Genomic DNA, 16,031 nt, shown 5'->3' with positions numbered 1-16,031 from the left:
CAGAAATCACTTTAAAGAAGTACTTGTGGTCTTGTTAACTGAAGTTGACAGGAAATGGTTTCCAGTTTTAGGTTTTTTGGCTCCACTGGATTAGTATTTTCATTACCAGCACAATAAATTCCCTGACTGGGAAAGACACTGGTAGCCTGGAAGTGTCTTGGATTAGACTGCCATTTCATAAAGTGCTTGTATTCAAAACCATAGAGCTGTCAAAAAGTGTCCTTTCCGCGATGGGGAACGAGAGAGTCCCCAGTATGGAACTTCATTCAGGTCAGTCTCTCCCAGTTGTCGCTGGGTTTTGGCACAGACACTTATTAGCCTCCAAGGCGCTGACCTTCTCCCCATGCAAATCCTCCCGGTCGCTCTTCTGGCAAGGGATTGTAATTAGGATCATCTTCTGGTGTATCAAATATTGCTTTCCTGGAAAACAGAAAAGAATTCTTTTTTTCCCTTTAGAATACATGTTTCACGATAAGGCCAAGACTGCTCTAATTCTGCACATGGACAGCATCCTCCCTCAGAAACAGCCTGCCAAAGCACCGGTGATTTATGTCCAAGTCACACTTGCTCTCCAATTAGGAGCCATCTGGAAGAAGGTCTAGAATTATATGCCTAAATCAACCAAGACTGATGAGATTCAGCTGAAAGTTAGAATTCTACCTCCAGTATAAGGCAGAATTTCATACAGCTAGCATGTTCTCCTAGGACAGGATAAGGGAGCAAAATATGAACGGGATATTGAAGAGCTCCTCACATCTCGAGAAAGGGACAAAGCAAGAGTCAAATACAGGCAATATTATCTCAGTCTCACAGGCAGGATGCAGGCATTGACAGGCAGACTTGAGATCCATAGAAGAGTCTGCATTTGAGACATCAGAGGCTTGGGTTTCCTATTTATTACAAAAATCACGCTTAATCTCCTAGGTTATTTTGCCACTCTCAAAACTAGTTTTAGAGGTTCTTTCTCTGTAGATTTGTTTATCCAGAAACAAAAATGTAGAAGATTCTTTGAAACAAACAAAAAAAAAAATCACGGGCTGCATACAAGCAGTCATTATATCCAAAACGTCTTAAAAGTAAAGTGTGTTTAACAAGACAGTTCTTAGAATAGCTAAAGGGATTCTTCTCTTCACCCAGAGTGACAGGCCATTTCAGAGAAGTCTTCAGAACAGAAAAAAAGAAAATACGGGGGGGTATTACAGGATTACAGCTAAGACATCAAAGAAAATTAAAGCATCTGGGGAAAAAAAAGAAATCCCTAATTCTAGACCCAGACAAGAATCACAAGCAGCCTTCTGAACACAGACATGTAAAAGGATTTAAACGGCAGCCTGAAGACAGGTTGACATTTTTTCTGGAGGAAGAGAGTTACTGAGACAGCACGCATTGCTCCAACAGCCTTAGGATTCCTCCTGCACGCAGCTGGATGCATCGCCCTCTGTGAAAATGGGAAAACTCAAATATATCCTTATTGCACACGTGGAATTGGACACTCAGTTTGTCTAGAGCTGCATTTATCTGAAGGCAGCCCTCATCAGAAACAGCCTTCAGCTGCTAAGGCCAAGTTAGATCAGCGTAGGCCTACAAAAGCGACCAGCACAGCTGTCCTGGGACAGCCATTCCGGCAGCCATCCCCTGGAACAGTCACTTACTGAAGATAAAGCCTATACTGAACAGAAATCAACTGTCAGTGTAAGTGCACTTGTCCAATCAAACAGGTATGACCCAGCAGTTAAACTAAGCATGGGTCTGAATACGACATTTTAATTCCTCAGGCTAGTTCAAACAAAAGAAGAGAATCAGTTCAGCTCTAGATAATTCTAAGAGTGCCGCAGAGCTCAACTTCCAATGTCTCAGCTGCCCTATCGTTTAGGCAAGCTTCTCTCAGCCAGGCTGCTGTACTGCATCACAGATGATTACAGCCCTCTGCACAAGAGGGAACTGAGTAGGAGTAGCACCGCTCAGTAGTACAAACACTGAAGCCTTTTGCCAAAGTTGTGAAATAGAGAATGATTTACAGATGAAAAAAATATTAGATATATTTAATACACAGCAGGACTCTTGGTATTCCTCACACCTCAATAAGAGATGTGCATCTTTGGTACCACCAACAGGCAAAACTCAGTTAGCAAATACTAAAAAAATGTCACCAAAGAAATCAAGGGTTACAAAACCCCCTTAGCCCTTTTCCACAAGAAGTTAGTTCCCACTTACACATCTGTAAAACACCCCCCCCCCTCATTTGGCAACACATGAGTTAAATAAAAGAGCAAGTACGGACACACCACAATTGTGTCTCGGGCTGTCTAGTTTACCAGAAGTTGATGTGACTGAATTATAAACAGTTTTCCATGCAAGCACTTTTCCTACATCCGTTCCAAATCAGACAGCAATACTTACAGGACAGATGGTGTTCTCAGAAGCCTTCCACCACCAGGCTGATTGGGAAAGACATCCTCTAAGAAAAAATATATATGCCCAACGGCAATGCCTAGTACATAAAGAAAAGTCATCTGGTGATTTTTCAATACTTCTCCTTTACAACTTTCAAATGCTTCACTAGAGTTTTCGGGAACAAAAAAAAAAAAAAAAAAAAACCAACCCAAAAAACCCACCACCACACATTGTTTTTTGAATTTTTAGATCTCATATCATATTTTCTGTGAAAGAATCAATGAAGCGCATTGACATCAGATGAAAAGCTTAACTTACACTACAAGACATTAATACAAGGAAAACTGTTTGTCATTATTAAACATACTGATGTCATGGCTTTATTAGAGTTGATAAAAATTGTAATATAAGCTATTTTACTTCAATAGTCTGATGCCCACAATCAGATGACGTACCTGGGCTGATTCCAAGCAATAAAAAGCCAAAGCATCAGAAGCTCTTTCCGTCCTTGTTAGAGTACAAAATATGCTACAGTGTTTAGAAATCAAGAAAAGCCTGGTATAAATATAGCACCATTACACCAGACTAACTAATACTTAGTAAGAGGCATTTAGCCCTTTGGTTTTTTTCCACATTTTTTGTTTCATGTAAAACACAAGCAGGAACAAATCCTTGTGATTCTTGCAATTCCTTACCCAGGAGATCCACAATGATGGAGTTCCCCAAAAGCAGCGAAAAGCCCATCAATACCCAGGGTAGAAACGGGGCTTGAAAGATGAGAAGACCAAAAAAGTTCATACGGACATAGGGATTCCTGCGGCTCCACACATACACGAGCATTATTGTGAATGCCTGACCCAAGAAAACCAAGTTCACGAACAGGCCAAAAAGCTGTGATAGTTAAAGAAAACAGTTCACCAAATAATCGTTGTGAAGTCAAGCATGAGAAGAATTTGACAGCTTGACCGGTAATCCTCCATTTTCCTTACAATTCCTATCTCTACTTTCCCAGGTTCAAGTAAATCAAACCTACTGTTGATCAAAGTCAACACCTATAGCAGGATTCAGGGTAGGTGCAGCATGAATAACACCTTTAAAGTATAATTCAGCATGAAATCACTAAACAACAGCATTTCTCTCGGACAACCTGAGCATGATGACACGCCTGAGCAGTGTCCTTCCATCTGATAATCTCATTTCCATAATCCTGCCAAGCAGTAAAAACCCTGAAAGGCCAGCCCAGTATTTAACAGCAGGAGTCACAAAGCATTCAAAACTACTTTAACACTGTTATTCCTCACACTACAAAGAAAATATATTCTCACTTAAGAAGATAAATGTAACATCATGGTTTCAGTTCTCATTCACATATCTTTAGCTTCACTAAAGCAGTTTGGAACAAAAAAAAGGATACAGTCATTAAAAATCCTCCAAAAAGGAACATAAATACAAAATCTGCCGTCCGACCTCGAAAAGAGCCTTCTTCAAGCATTCGGCAGTAACGATATCTGAAGTCACAGGTCAGGAAAATTTGATTGCAAATAAGTTTAAAGAAAGATCCAAAGGGAAAAGGATTCAATTATACATGAGCTTAGATGTAAGTTTTGTATCAATTTACTTCATCAGCTGGCTCTTTCTGGGTGCCTCAAAAGGGAGGGCAGACCCAGGAGAAAAAAAGTTACTTGGAATTCTCTCCTGCATGTCAGGACCGACCCGCAGGATCAGGCTTGTACAACAAAGCCTTAACACCACAAAAGTAAGCAGCAAAATTCTTGACAACTTATGAAGGAAATCCCGTTGATGTCCATCCATGACATCAGTGAAGCCGGCATTCCTAAACTCCCAGGAACTTCACGGTGGAGCAGAACTGAGCCTTTGCCTACATGCACGTATAGCAACATGCCTGTACTCTGGAGCTCTGCTTTCCAAGGAAAGAAAACCAACTTGATCAAGGATACAAAAAGATCATGTTAAATAAAAAATTAAAGCCCACTGGTCCAAAGAATAAGTAGTTTGTGATTAATCTCCATACCTGGAAATAAGACAAATACAAGGACTTTAAACATGACAGCTTACTTCTGTTGTCTAAATACAAAAGTAAGTAGCAATCTGACTGAAATCTCCTTCACAGTCAACGCATCTAAGAACTATGCTAAGATTACAGGGATCGGCACTCTAACTTCATTAGCTTTTTTAAAATATAGCTTCAACATGAAAAGTCACAGTCATTTGTAACACTCAGTTTTGAAAGGGCAAGCACTTGCAAACTCAACAGTTCACTTAAAAACCTCCCATACTTTAGAAAACACTTACTTGAAAGTGTTTAAATATTAATTCAGGGTTGAAATACAGCTGAAAGGGTGTGATTAGTTCTAATTGCTGAAAAAGAAGAGAACATTCGATGGAATCAATACATCAAGAAAAGGCTTTACACGCCCAAGTAAGTAACCCCCTTTCTCTGTGCCAAAAAGAGCCCAAGCGCTCGGTCAGCACACTGAGCACTCTAGCAAAGGCCTCCTCAACCGCTTCAGCCCCCCTCACGCTGTTGTTATTTATTTGTGCTTCGCTCCTTCCCCGGTGTCGCGGAGGGCAGGCAGAGGGGCCCCGGGAGCGCTGCTGTCCGGGGACCCCCCCGGCTCAGAAGGCCCTGAGGGGAGGGGACCCGGCCCTGGGGCGGGGGAGGCGTCTGAGGTAACCCCTTCCGCGGGTCCCACGCCCATTCCTCTCCCCAGCCCGCCGGCACGGCCCCAACGAGCCTCACCCCCCTCCTCCCGAGCACCCTCCCTCTCCCCCGCGCCCCGCCGGCTCTGCCAGGCTGCGGGCGGCCTCCCGGGGCGCCGCGGAGGCGGCGCCACCGCCCCCACCCACGGGCCGGGCCCTCGGGAGCGCCTGCGGAGAGGCGGGCGGCCCCACTCACCACGGCGGCGGTGGTGAGGACGCAGGCCGTGGTGTAGGCCCGCGTAACGGGCGGCACCTGCAGGTACTCCTGCCGGAAGGTCTGGTACGCCATCTTAGCGCTCCCCGCGCCGCTTCCGCTTCCGCCACGCCTCTGCGCCTGCGCGCACCGCCCCGCGCCGACCCCCGGCGGAGCCAATCGGCGCCGGCAGCGCCCCGGCGGCCGCGCTGCGCTCTCATTGGCCGAGCAGCGAGCGCGGCCTCTTGCCCCCACCTCGCTTTCCCCGCCCCCGAGGGCAGGAGCGCTTGGTGATTGGGGGGCGCCTTGATCTTCGCGGCCACTGATTGGCTGCGGGCGGTGCCGCCCTCCTGAGGCAATTCGAACGAGGCGGGAAGCGGTGGCGGAGCGGCCGGTGGGCGAGCGGCGGCGGGGGGGCTCGGCCCCGGCCCCGGCTACCAGCCTCCATCTGCGGCACTAGAGCGCGAGGAGCCGCCCCGGTGCCTCAGGTAACGGCGCGGGAGGCCGCGGCTGCGCTGGGCCTCCTGTGGGAGCCGCTTCCCCTCCGCTCCGGGCTCGGCCTTCCCGCCTACAGCAAGGCCCGTCCGCCCCAGGGCCTGCCTTTCTCTCCCCTTTCCTTAGGCTTTCGGCCGCCACCATGTCGGTCAATCCCATGGCCTACGAAGCGCAGTTCTTTGGCTTCACCCCGCAGACGTGCATGCTGCGGGTCTACATCGCGTTCCAGGACTACCTCTTCGAAATGATGCTGGTGGTTGAGAGCGTCATCCTGAAGAAGCTGGACGGGTTTCCCGACTGTAAAATCAGCCCCTTCCAAATCCGGAAAAGCACGGAGAAATTTCTTCTCTTCATGAAGGAGCACTTTGATAAACTCTTCAGTAAAATGGAAGAAGTGCTTCTTCAGCTGGTGTTAAACATCCCTAAGAACGTGCTCCTTCCCGAGGACAAGGTCCACGAGGAGTACCCCTACAGCAAAGAACAGTTCCAGGCGCTTCAGGATGAGATCCATCAGCTGCAGCAGCAGTACAGGGCTGAGGCGTCCGCTGGGCAGGCGCTGCGAGCGGAGCTGGAGGAACAGAAGGCTGTTCGGGCTGAGCTTGAGAAGATCGTGCAGTGGTTTGATGGGCTTGACAATATCTGTAGGGAGCACGGGACCGGCAACTTCAAAGAAAGCTTTGCATTCTTGACACAGAATTCTAAGAAACTGCAAGGTGTGCTGAAAGATATTGAAGAGAAAAGCAAAAAAATAAAGAAGCATGATCAGTTATTGTAATGGAAATTCTGAAAAGGCAACAAAAATCATTTAGACAGCTTGCTTAAAGTGAAAGGGGCTTATCTTTCCAGAAGCATCTCCCCCAGTCCCTACTCCTCTAATCCTGCCAGGATCTACAATAAAAGCTGTTGAACTGTGTCAGTTTGCACCTATTTAGCACCCCCCTAGGGAAGGAGGGAGAGAAAAAAGCCTTGGTTTTCTGTGAAATGTAACTGAAAGTGGTTATTGGGAATACATTTGGGGTTGGATAACCTGGCTGTGAATGTTCCTTCCTGACCTTGTGAACATTAACTCTGAACACAACATAGCTTTTGTTTATTTTGATTTAAAATTGTCAGCGAGGACATCAGGACTTTGCACCAGCGTCCCGAAGGAGCTGTGCCGCACAGGCAGCGCCCTATCAGGGCTAAGGTGCCGTCCGCTGCGTTTGAAAAGCCCAGGACTCGGAAGTCCGCGGAGAAGAGGGCGACGGTGACGCTGCTGTCAAGGCTCTGATGAGAAATAGATCTGTTTGCATCAATACTGAACGTCAGCTCAGTCTCTGAATGCCTGGGTTCCCGCTCCACATAATTTTGCCTGTAGGAGGTAGCGTGTGTTTTCTTTAAGCAAGGACAACGTGCCGCTCCGCAGCCCGAAGATGTGGAAGCCACTGGAGGAAATGAGCAACTCAGTCACTTTGTCCTACTTTAGCTCGTGTTGCTTTATATATTTGTTTGTTTTTATTTTTGTTGTCCAGTGTCGTCCTTCTACTAAATAGCAAACTTCATTTTATTCATGTTTAATCAGATTTTCCTGTACAAATGTTGTGAAGACTGGCTGATATGCTTGAGTTCTTTGAAGTCACTTAATTAACCTTGTTCTATCTGTATTTGCTTCAAAATGCATCACGGTCTCTGCATCTTTCCCTTGGCCTCAGCAGGTTTTGAACCTCCTGGACAGACGTAGCATGAAATATCAATGCTAATTTCTACTTTACTAGCATAGATGTTTGAAAGACATTAAACTTGTGAAGAATTTAGAAGTTACTGCAATAAAAACAAGTATGAAAAGCATAAAATACGCCTTGCAATTCTTTATTTTCCGACTTCTCAAAACTTCCTACAGAATCAGCTTGGTAAAACCAGTATCTTTAGACGGAGGTTGCCTCGATGTGTGGCTGGAGACCTGTCAGACTCAGTGGCCACGCTTGAAATCCTCACGGAGGGAATTCATTTCTGGTGTTGAGCTCTAGCCTGCGTAGGGAACGTCAGCCCCTGTGGGGGCTGGGCTTCAGAAGACCGAAAAACAGGGAATCAGGTAAAAATTATTTCCTTAGGAAGCAACTTAGGGACTTAAGTGTTATCTAATATTCTCAAACTTGAAGTTTGAAGAGTAGAAAATGTCATGATTAGTCCAATGGCCGCTGTAGAGTCTTGCTGAAAACGTGTGTCTTTGTCCTCTGCCATTACCATCAGTTTTGTTGCAGAAATCAAGCAGCCGCTGCTCTGTAAATCGAGTGGAGATGCGTAGATATTGTTTCATGTCATGCTAAACTGTAAAGAATAACATTTGCAAAACCTATTAAGAAACAAGAGTGATAACTGGAACCAAGGAGCCCGGGAACGGTTCCCCAAGAGAAGAGCCACAAGCAAGAACTCGACAAAGGGCTGAACCCATCGATTGCTGCCGGTTCTTCAGGGCAAGCTCGGGGTCGTCGCTCTCCAGATCTCGTAAGGTCACGCCATCACGGCCCTCAAAACCATCGGTAGCTTGTGTTAGCCCTGAGGAGGAGGACGTGGCGCTGACGTGCCTGAAACCTTTCACTTTCTGCCTACCACCCTGAATAACGGTGTGCTGCGCACGGGGGACGTCCCGAGCCCGAAGAGCGTCGCACGGCTTCATGCGACGGTGCAGCATCTGCGCAGCTGGGGTTTGCATCGCGGTGGAATGCTTTGGCGTTTGGGCCCTGGTGGGTTGAAGGGTGACCTGGCTTCTCGCGTTGAATTAGATATTTCAAGGTCTTTATTTCTGAAAAAGGGGTTGGGTTTTTTTGGTGAATGAATCATTAATAGGAACAGGTAAGACAGCCATTTACAGCTAATAGAGGTTCTCAACGGGACATTTATTACGCTGAGCTCTTTGTTTAGGCTCCTCTTCAGCCGAGATTAAATGCTGGTGGGCTGAAGACAAAACCATTTAGCTGAAATAAATGACATATGGAGGAGAGCAGATCTGTGAAGGAAAAAAGGAACTTTGCCATGACCCTCTGCAGATACTGGCTCCTTAAATGCAACTGCTATTAAAATCCTGTAACCTAATTTCTCCTCTTTACTTTTGTTCATAAAATCAATTTAAAGAATAAAAGCCTTTAGCCGTGGGGACGGGCGGGATACACAGCGAAGGCTGTTGCCAAATATAATCCTTCCCAAAGAGTAATAAGAAGTCTCACCGGGAGATCCGGCACGGTTCAGTAGCGTAGGTGGGAGCAGTGTATTGAAGGACAATTGTTTTGTGAGTGGGAATAATGCTGGTTTTTTTAAATGCTTACCTGTGAGGTGCAAATAAGCTGTGAAAGTCCTTTTTTAATAACATTTTCAATAAAACAGTGAATGAAATGGCTATCCGCGGGAGATCTAGCGGAGAGGGGGATACGGGAGCTCACCCTACCCAGTGCGGACGTTATGGTACGAAACTGCAAATGCTGTCACAGGGCAAAACTAGCAACAAGGCTCAAGTAGCACCAAGGGAGCAAACTCCTTGAGCCCCATCGCTGGAGCCAGGGCAGGAGCAGCCCCGAGCGCCCCGGGGCCCCGCAGGGCCAGCGTGGCCGGCGCGAGCCCCTTTGGCAGCAGAGGGCACCCCGAGACTGGCCCAAGACTTCGCCTGCGGAAAAGTCTGGTTTATTTTTTCCCCCTTCTCCATAACTTTCCTGCGCACCAAGGATTGCCACGTGTCTCCTCAGATAAATCAGTTGTTCCACCCTTAATGAGCCGGAGACACTTTTCTTTGGGCATCAACTGCCAGGAGAGACCACGCAGGTGTTTGCAGAAAGCTGGATCTGGACGTTCGGAGTTCGCACGCCCTAGGGCTAGATTTGCCTTTGAAGAGGAATTATTCTCATTTTCACTCATTCGTGCTCAGACCCCTGCACTTTCTCCTCTCCTGGCCAGGCAGCTCGCACAGCGCCAAGGTCTCGATCGCAGCTGCGGGCGAGCAGGGAGCGCCAGTACTGGGCATGATGGTTGTACTGGGATTCGCCTGGACATCGCAATCGCTACATGACCCTTGGGTTGTGATTTCAGTGTGTTGCTGTATCACGCTGCTAAAGCAAAACCCTCTGTAACGTCAAATAGGTAAATATCTCAAATAAGTAAATCTGACATTAAACACTCAGCCCTCCCGGTGCGGGATATCTAACGGGCGCGCGCAGGGAGCTCTGGGCTCTGGCAGGGCCGGACCCGCTCCGGCCTCGCACCCTCCTGTGAACACCCCCTCCTACCTGCTCCCCAAAATGACGTCCTGTCACCTGCGCCCCTCTCATTCGAGTCATCATAATGAAATATTTTGAAATAAATTATTTGCTGGTGCTCTGGAGAACGGCGCGGGAGACGCCTTTGGCCAGCACCCGCCACCCTCGGGACACGAGCCTGGGCGCTGCCGCCGCACTTGGCCACCGCGCTTTGCAAAAGCTCGTTAGGCAGCTGCCTGCAAACGCCCCGCTCCGGGCTGCCGCTGCCCGAATCCCTGATTGCCAGGGAAGCTCCCGGCGCCTGTGCAATCCCTCCGAGTAACCTCAGACACTCACGCAGCGTCACAGCGTCTGGCGAAGCCCACAGGGTTTTCCTTCCAGCTTCACCCGCTGCTGCGGCAGCTCGTCCTTCAGCTGCGGGCTCCGACAGTACCGGAGGGGCATCCCCAGCCCCGAAGCCTGCTCAGGCATTTGTGGGTCCCCTCGAGGTCCAGACGCTGGTGAGCAGCTCGACATAGCCTGACCCATCCTCCCTGGCCTCTCCGGCCGCCCTGGCCCTGCTCGCCGGGGGCCGATTCAGCACACGGGAGCAGCGATGGCCACGGCACACGTCCCGGCGGTGACAGCGGTACGGGCACGAGGCAGGCAGAGCCAGCATGGCACCAGGCTGCTGCGGGAGCGGGACCTGCGACTGGCTTTTAAAGAAAGGGGAGAACTTCCACGGGGTTGATTTTAACGCTCATTTTCTCTCAATGGTTGTGCAGAGCTGGAAGATTCAAAGAGCCCCAGGCTGGGACTGAGGTACTTTACAAGACCCAATGTGAAAAATATAACCAGCTGTTGAAAAACATTACCAAGAGACTTTAGCAGGGGGCAAACAGCCCTGCTGTAGCGTGCTTGGTCCACTAAACACCCCAGCAACAGAGCTGGGGTCTAAGGGAACGAAACCACTGGTTTTCTTACCGGAATAACATGCACTCCTGGTCTGGAAACACGCAGGAGCCCCGAGGCTCATCAGGCCCGGGGACGTCCCAGCAGCCGGATGCGCCATCGGGACGGGGAAAGGCTTCAAGTCCCGCTACAGCTACCGGGACTATCGGGTTTTCAGCAAAACTCACTCCAGGGAATAAAAAGCGCTCGCCAGCTGCGGGGAGGACGTGCAGCCGGATTTGCGGCCCCCGCGCACGGAGGAGGGGGTCGGATGCAGCAGGGAAGGAGCCGGCACCGTGTCCCAGGGGTGGCGGTGTCCCCAGATGCCCTACAAACACCTGGGGCTTCAGTTCCCAATGCAAGGGGAAAAAAAGACAAATAAAATTAAGAATTTTTTCGGCAGCATTCACAGCCAATTTGAGCAGTCGGGGCCAGGCGATGCAGCCCTCCTCGACGTATACACGCTGAATGAGGGTGTAATTAGCAGCCGTTAATAAACCCATACCTGGCAAAGTGCCAGCCTGGGGCTGGGGGGGGTGTTACCATATGCCGCCTCATTAAAAGCTTTAATTACCGGCAGGAAACGCTGGTGGCAGCCACACGCTTTAATTGCTTCACCTCAAGCTGGCGGCGGGTCAGCTCCCTCCCTCGCCGGCAATCCCGCGGTGGCTCGGGGCTGCCGTCCCCGTCCCCATCCTGCAGCAGGGCTGAAGGGTCCAACAGGCCAGGGAGGAGATGCTCACGCGACACCATCCCATTATAATGATGAAAAACCCCCTGTTATGCTAAAAATTTTCTTTCACAGGTATTTTGGCTGGCCCAGACTAAGCAAGAGCATCCCCCTTCCTGAAACACAGCCCTGAGAAACCTCCCCTGCCAAAAAAAATAGAGATCGACAGGCAGGGAGACGGACGGGCACTGCAGGGCACCACGGGTGATGGCAGTTATCCCGGCCGTGTGCACGGCGGCTCTCCCTTAATGCGTTTGCACATCACACGCCGTAAAATCAGATGGGGGTGAAAGCGCCGAGCACCTTGCTGGGATTTACGGAGAGCTGCCCTGGTGCTGCTCTCCCCTGCAGCCCAGCCCCGGCATTAAAATAAATGGGGCACAGAAAATGGGCGTTCAGATCACATTAATGGCAAAACATTGATTTACTCAAGCGAAGAAACTCCGTCAGGGCTTGATGCTGGCGGCTCCTGGCGGTGTTTGCTGGACCTCCCCGGAAATTGCTTTAGAAAAGAGCATGGTAAATGGCTTTTTCCTACTGAAGGAGATGGAAAGACAAATGCTGGAAATGTTTGGCAACAAAGGGATCACTTTCACGTGTAAGATTTCTTTTTTCCCCTCCCTAGTTAAACCATAGGAAAGAGGGAGCGTGATTAAACAGCCTTTGCTGGAGGGAAGCCTTGGAGGCAGCCGCGCAGCTTGGTGCGGAGCAGCGTGGATAACGGTAAAGGGCGAGGTTTGTAACGGGGTTACTCCCGTTGGGGCTGCGTCTCCTGAGGGCTGATGACTCCCCCTTCACTGTGGACTGGAAAAAACACGTCCCTCGCGCAGCCCGATGCGGCTTTGGGCGCTTCCCCGGCCGTTCATCCTGCCTCCACACCCATCCTACCAACGCTGCAGTTAGTTTTAAGTGGCAGTCATGGCTCCCGCGGCCAAACTTGTAATCAAAAATGTGATTCAGAGGTTGGTTCAACTCCACCTTGGCTGTAACTAAGGACTCGGGTTTTTGCTGTAAAACCGCCACCCATTTGTAGCCGGACCGTGCCCGAAGCGCAGGCAGCAACTGCTTACCAGCACCCAAACCTGCAGCTCGTAAGGACACGCACGGGCGTCTAATACGGGACCCAGCAGAAACGTCTTCCCATCTTTTGTTGGAAATCATCGTAGGAAATTTAATGTCAGCCTGAAGAGGAAAAAAAATAATAATAAACTAAGCAAACAAACTAGAGAAATAATGTTGAGGCTGGATCGAGCCTTTGGAGCTCATTTCCCTGTCCGGGTGGCGATGCCCCAAACCCGGACACTTTGGAGCCGGTGGCCCCACGCCTGCCACCCGTCCGCCGGCTGCTCCCACAGCCCCAGCAGCTCTGATCATCGTTGTCCCCTTCCCCCGGCAGCTCCCCAGCCCGGCGCCTCGCTGCAGACCCTCAGCCCGGGCAGCCGTGGCTCCCGGGCGGCTGAGCCGGGGATTTTGTCACCTCTCATTTCCCTGCAGAACGGCAATTCTCCTGCTGCTTTGCCAGGCTTATCCCTCCCGGGCTGTTATTACTCCTACTTACACAATTCAGAATATTATTCCCTCCTGTCACCTTAATTTCTAATAATTAGTATTTGGTGTAGTGCTACAGCAGAAGTCAGTTCTTAATGAATATTATAATAAGCACTAAATTATAATTTACTGCTCAAGAAATCCGTTTTGAAATGCAGCCCATTTAAGAGAAAATGAGGGGGAGCGGCTTTCAAGCCATTTACCTGGCTGGATCAAACCCCAGATCGAGTCCCCAGCAAAATCCTAAAGCGACCATAAACGCTGGGGGCATTTACTGGCCTGGGACCCGCCACCGACCATGTCTCGGGGCTGGACGCGCAATGGTGGCAGCGACGTGACCCACCGAGGCGGCACTGGGACGCCGTGTCCCCGGGGAACAAGCAATTATGTGACTTCAATATTTTATTTACTCCCTGACAAAACGCTGGGGTGTTAACCCACCTGGCGCGGGAGCAGGTGACAGCATTAATCCAGCAAAAGTGCTTGTGCGTTAACGAGTCCTCGATGTCCCCGTTTGCAGAGCCGAGCCTCTGCCGGTCCCCGTTACGGAGCGGTTTTCCTTCCTCTCGTGGTGCCGGTTGCAGCGGGTTCAGCCGTGTTGCTATGGCACTGGGGCGCATCTGGGCATGTTTTTCTGAGCTTATCACACAAATCGCTTCTCCGGTAGCACAAAGCAACACGGTACCTTCCTTACCGCCGCGGCTCGGCCGGTCGGGATCGCTGCAGCACTGAGTGACCCGGCTCCAAAGCGGGTTTTAGCTCTTTGGTCACCGATTTGGCATTGATGTGCCAGAAACAACCTGGGAAACCCAACTGGGGGAAAAAAAAAGGATAAAAGTTTAAAGCAATGTTCAGCGGCCACCTTGAGCCCGCAGGGGCTGGTGGTGGAGCTCGTCCCCCCCTTTCCAGTGCCGAGTCAGCCGTGATTTTGGGAGAGCCACAGCCGTCCGTCCTCATCGCCACCCTGGGGAGGGTCACTCCCTTAACAAAAATGCAAAGACTGGGCTTGTTAGGAATAAACATTCCCAGGCGAGAAATAAAGCTGCATGGCTTATAAAATTCAAGCAAAACCCCTCTCTGTTTTAATTGGGGCTGCACTTAAAAGCTGGTAATTGCTATATCCTTTGTTACAAGTAACGGGGCCACGAAGTGCTTTTCGCTCAGCGTCTGCAAAATAAATAGCAGGTTTTTGTCTTAGCGTGGTTTGCGGGGAAACACCAGTCATCATCTCCGTGCGCAGTCTGCTGCTGCAAGCAGAAGGGGAAAATGAAGCTGTAACATCCTAATTTGAAGCATAGATGTGCCTCGTTATCCTCCGCTGGCTGTCGGCGAGGATCGGCTCAGACAGGGACGTTTCTGACGGGATGAGTTTCCCAGCAGACAACAGCTGGCTCAGGGCACAAAGCGGGCTCCTGCTTTCTTCAGGGAGGGAGGGAAGGGAGGTGAGGAATTTCCAAAGCTACGCCCACACTTGGAGAGTTTGCCAAAGCAGATAAAATGGCAAAGCCCACCTAGAAACAACGTGGGTCATCCCGCCAAACTGAGTATTCACCCCCCCCAGCACATCCCCTCCCGACAACACAACAGCAAACAGCCCAGCTCTGCTGGAAAAGCACGCTGCAGGATACGATGCATCCGAGTTTCTTCTTTTTCCACTTACTTCTGCTGCCCAGGCAGAGCTGAGGACCTGGACCTGCATGGGAGACCACTCCTGGCTGGAAGGGGTTTGGTCTCCCCATTTCTGTCCCCTGACCATGAAGCCAAAAAAGTCATCTGGTGGGAATGAGAAGCCGAGTCTGGTTTGCTTAACCAAAGGGACGGAGCACGGTGCCACCCGAGCGATGGGCTGTCGCGGGGGCCGCGCAGCCCGGCTGTTCCCTTGCTCTCTTCCTCCGGGGCAGCTCGTTGCGGTACTCGGGAACCGGCTGCGAAGGCGTCAGGAGAACAAATAAAGCCCAGGGCACCGCGGTGAACAGACAAGACCTAGAGCCAGGTCGCTACAAGCACTTTGTACCTCGGGCCCTTTTACACGCCGACTCGGAGGGTGCGAGCAATTCATATACCCGTGAATTAACGGGCGTGCTTAGCATTAGCGGTTATTGGGCCCATCGTGGGTCTGTTTGGGCAGAACATTAATGACGGGTGATGAGATAACACCTTCACTTTTTTTTTTTTTCCCCTTTTTCAGTATTATAGGAAAGAAGAGCACGCTGCCTCCGCATGCCTCACCTGGAGGAAGGCCCCGGCGCACCGCGGGACCAACCGACCGGTCCTGTCCAGCTCCCGTGCAGTGGCACCGGACGAGCCCGGGTTTTGCAGGTTTTTCCATAACCGTGCAGAGTTTGCTCTCGCCCAGGCCAACCCCTCTAGTTTAAAGCAAATTGCACGTTTCTTTGGAAGCAAATGCAATTAAGGCGAGACAACCTCACAGGCCACATCACAGCAAGATGCTGTCACAGCCGGTGATGTGGTACCAACGCGTGACGGGTGCCTGAGCCTCTTCATCCAGGGAAAAGCTCAGCAGGGAAAGGGCAGGGGTGAAAGGAGGGGTGGAAACCCCGTAAGCACCTCTTTGCTGTAGCTAAAAGCACAGAGAGGGCTTGAACAAGAGAGGACGCGAGAGGCAGCGGCAAGCGCCGCGTCAGGAACCGCACTTAGGCCAAGTGTCATTTCTGTGGACTTTATTGTCATTTTCTCTTCAGTTCTAGAGTACAAAAGCATGCAAAAAATAGCCTCTCTATTCATGGTACATATTTACAGTGTAACGGCCACGTGCCATTACAGTACTGAGTGCATA

General features: G+C 50.1%; 2 protein-coding genes across 3 annotated transcripts; one reads left to right on the top strand and one right to left on the bottom strand.

Moving 5' to 3' along the window:
* Nucleotides 1-279: 279 nt before the first annotated feature.
* DERL2 (derlin 2) lies at nucleotides 280-5,424 on the bottom strand. Of its 2 annotated transcripts, XM_082328012.1 has the most exons (7): nucleotides 5,312-5,424; nucleotides 4,708-4,773; nucleotides 4,353-4,426; nucleotides 3,809-3,902; nucleotides 3,090-3,285; nucleotides 2,401-2,491; nucleotides 280-420 (listed from the first exon to the last, which is right to left on the bottom strand). In XM_082328012.1, exons 1-7 carry the CDS (start codon nucleotides 5,402-5,404, stop codon nucleotides 315-317), a joined length of 720 nt encoding a protein of 239 aa, XP_082184138.1. In that variant the 5' UTR covers nucleotides 5,405-5,424; the 3' UTR covers nucleotides 280-314. The 2 variants fall into 2 exon arrangements, 1 of the variants encoding a protein (XP_082184138.1); XR_014229904.1 differs by lacking the exon at nucleotides 280-420 and having other exon boundaries at nucleotides 2,403-2,491; nucleotides 2,850-3,285.
* Nucleotides 5,425-5,945: 521 nt separating this feature from the next.
* Nucleotides 5,946-6,578, top strand: MIS12 (MIS12 kinetochore complex component; the record flags this gene model as incomplete). Its single annotated transcript, XM_082327945.1, has 1 exon — nucleotides 5,946-6,578. The coding sequence occupies one exon, from the start codon at nucleotides 5,946-5,948 to the stop codon at nucleotides 6,576-6,578; it is 633 nt and encodes a 210-aa protein (XP_082184071.1).
* Nucleotides 6,579-16,031: the final 9,453 nt, after the last annotated feature.

The sequence above is a fragment of the Platalea leucorodia genome, assembly GCF_965183815.1.
Source record: "Platalea leucorodia genome assembly, chromosome: 16".
NCBI classification, from domain to species: Eukaryota; Metazoa; Chordata; class Aves; order Pelecaniformes; family Threskiornithidae; genus Platalea; species Platalea leucorodia.
The sequence above is the reverse complement of the archived record's forward strand: the minus strand, read 5'-3'. Positions and strand labels throughout refer to the sequence as shown.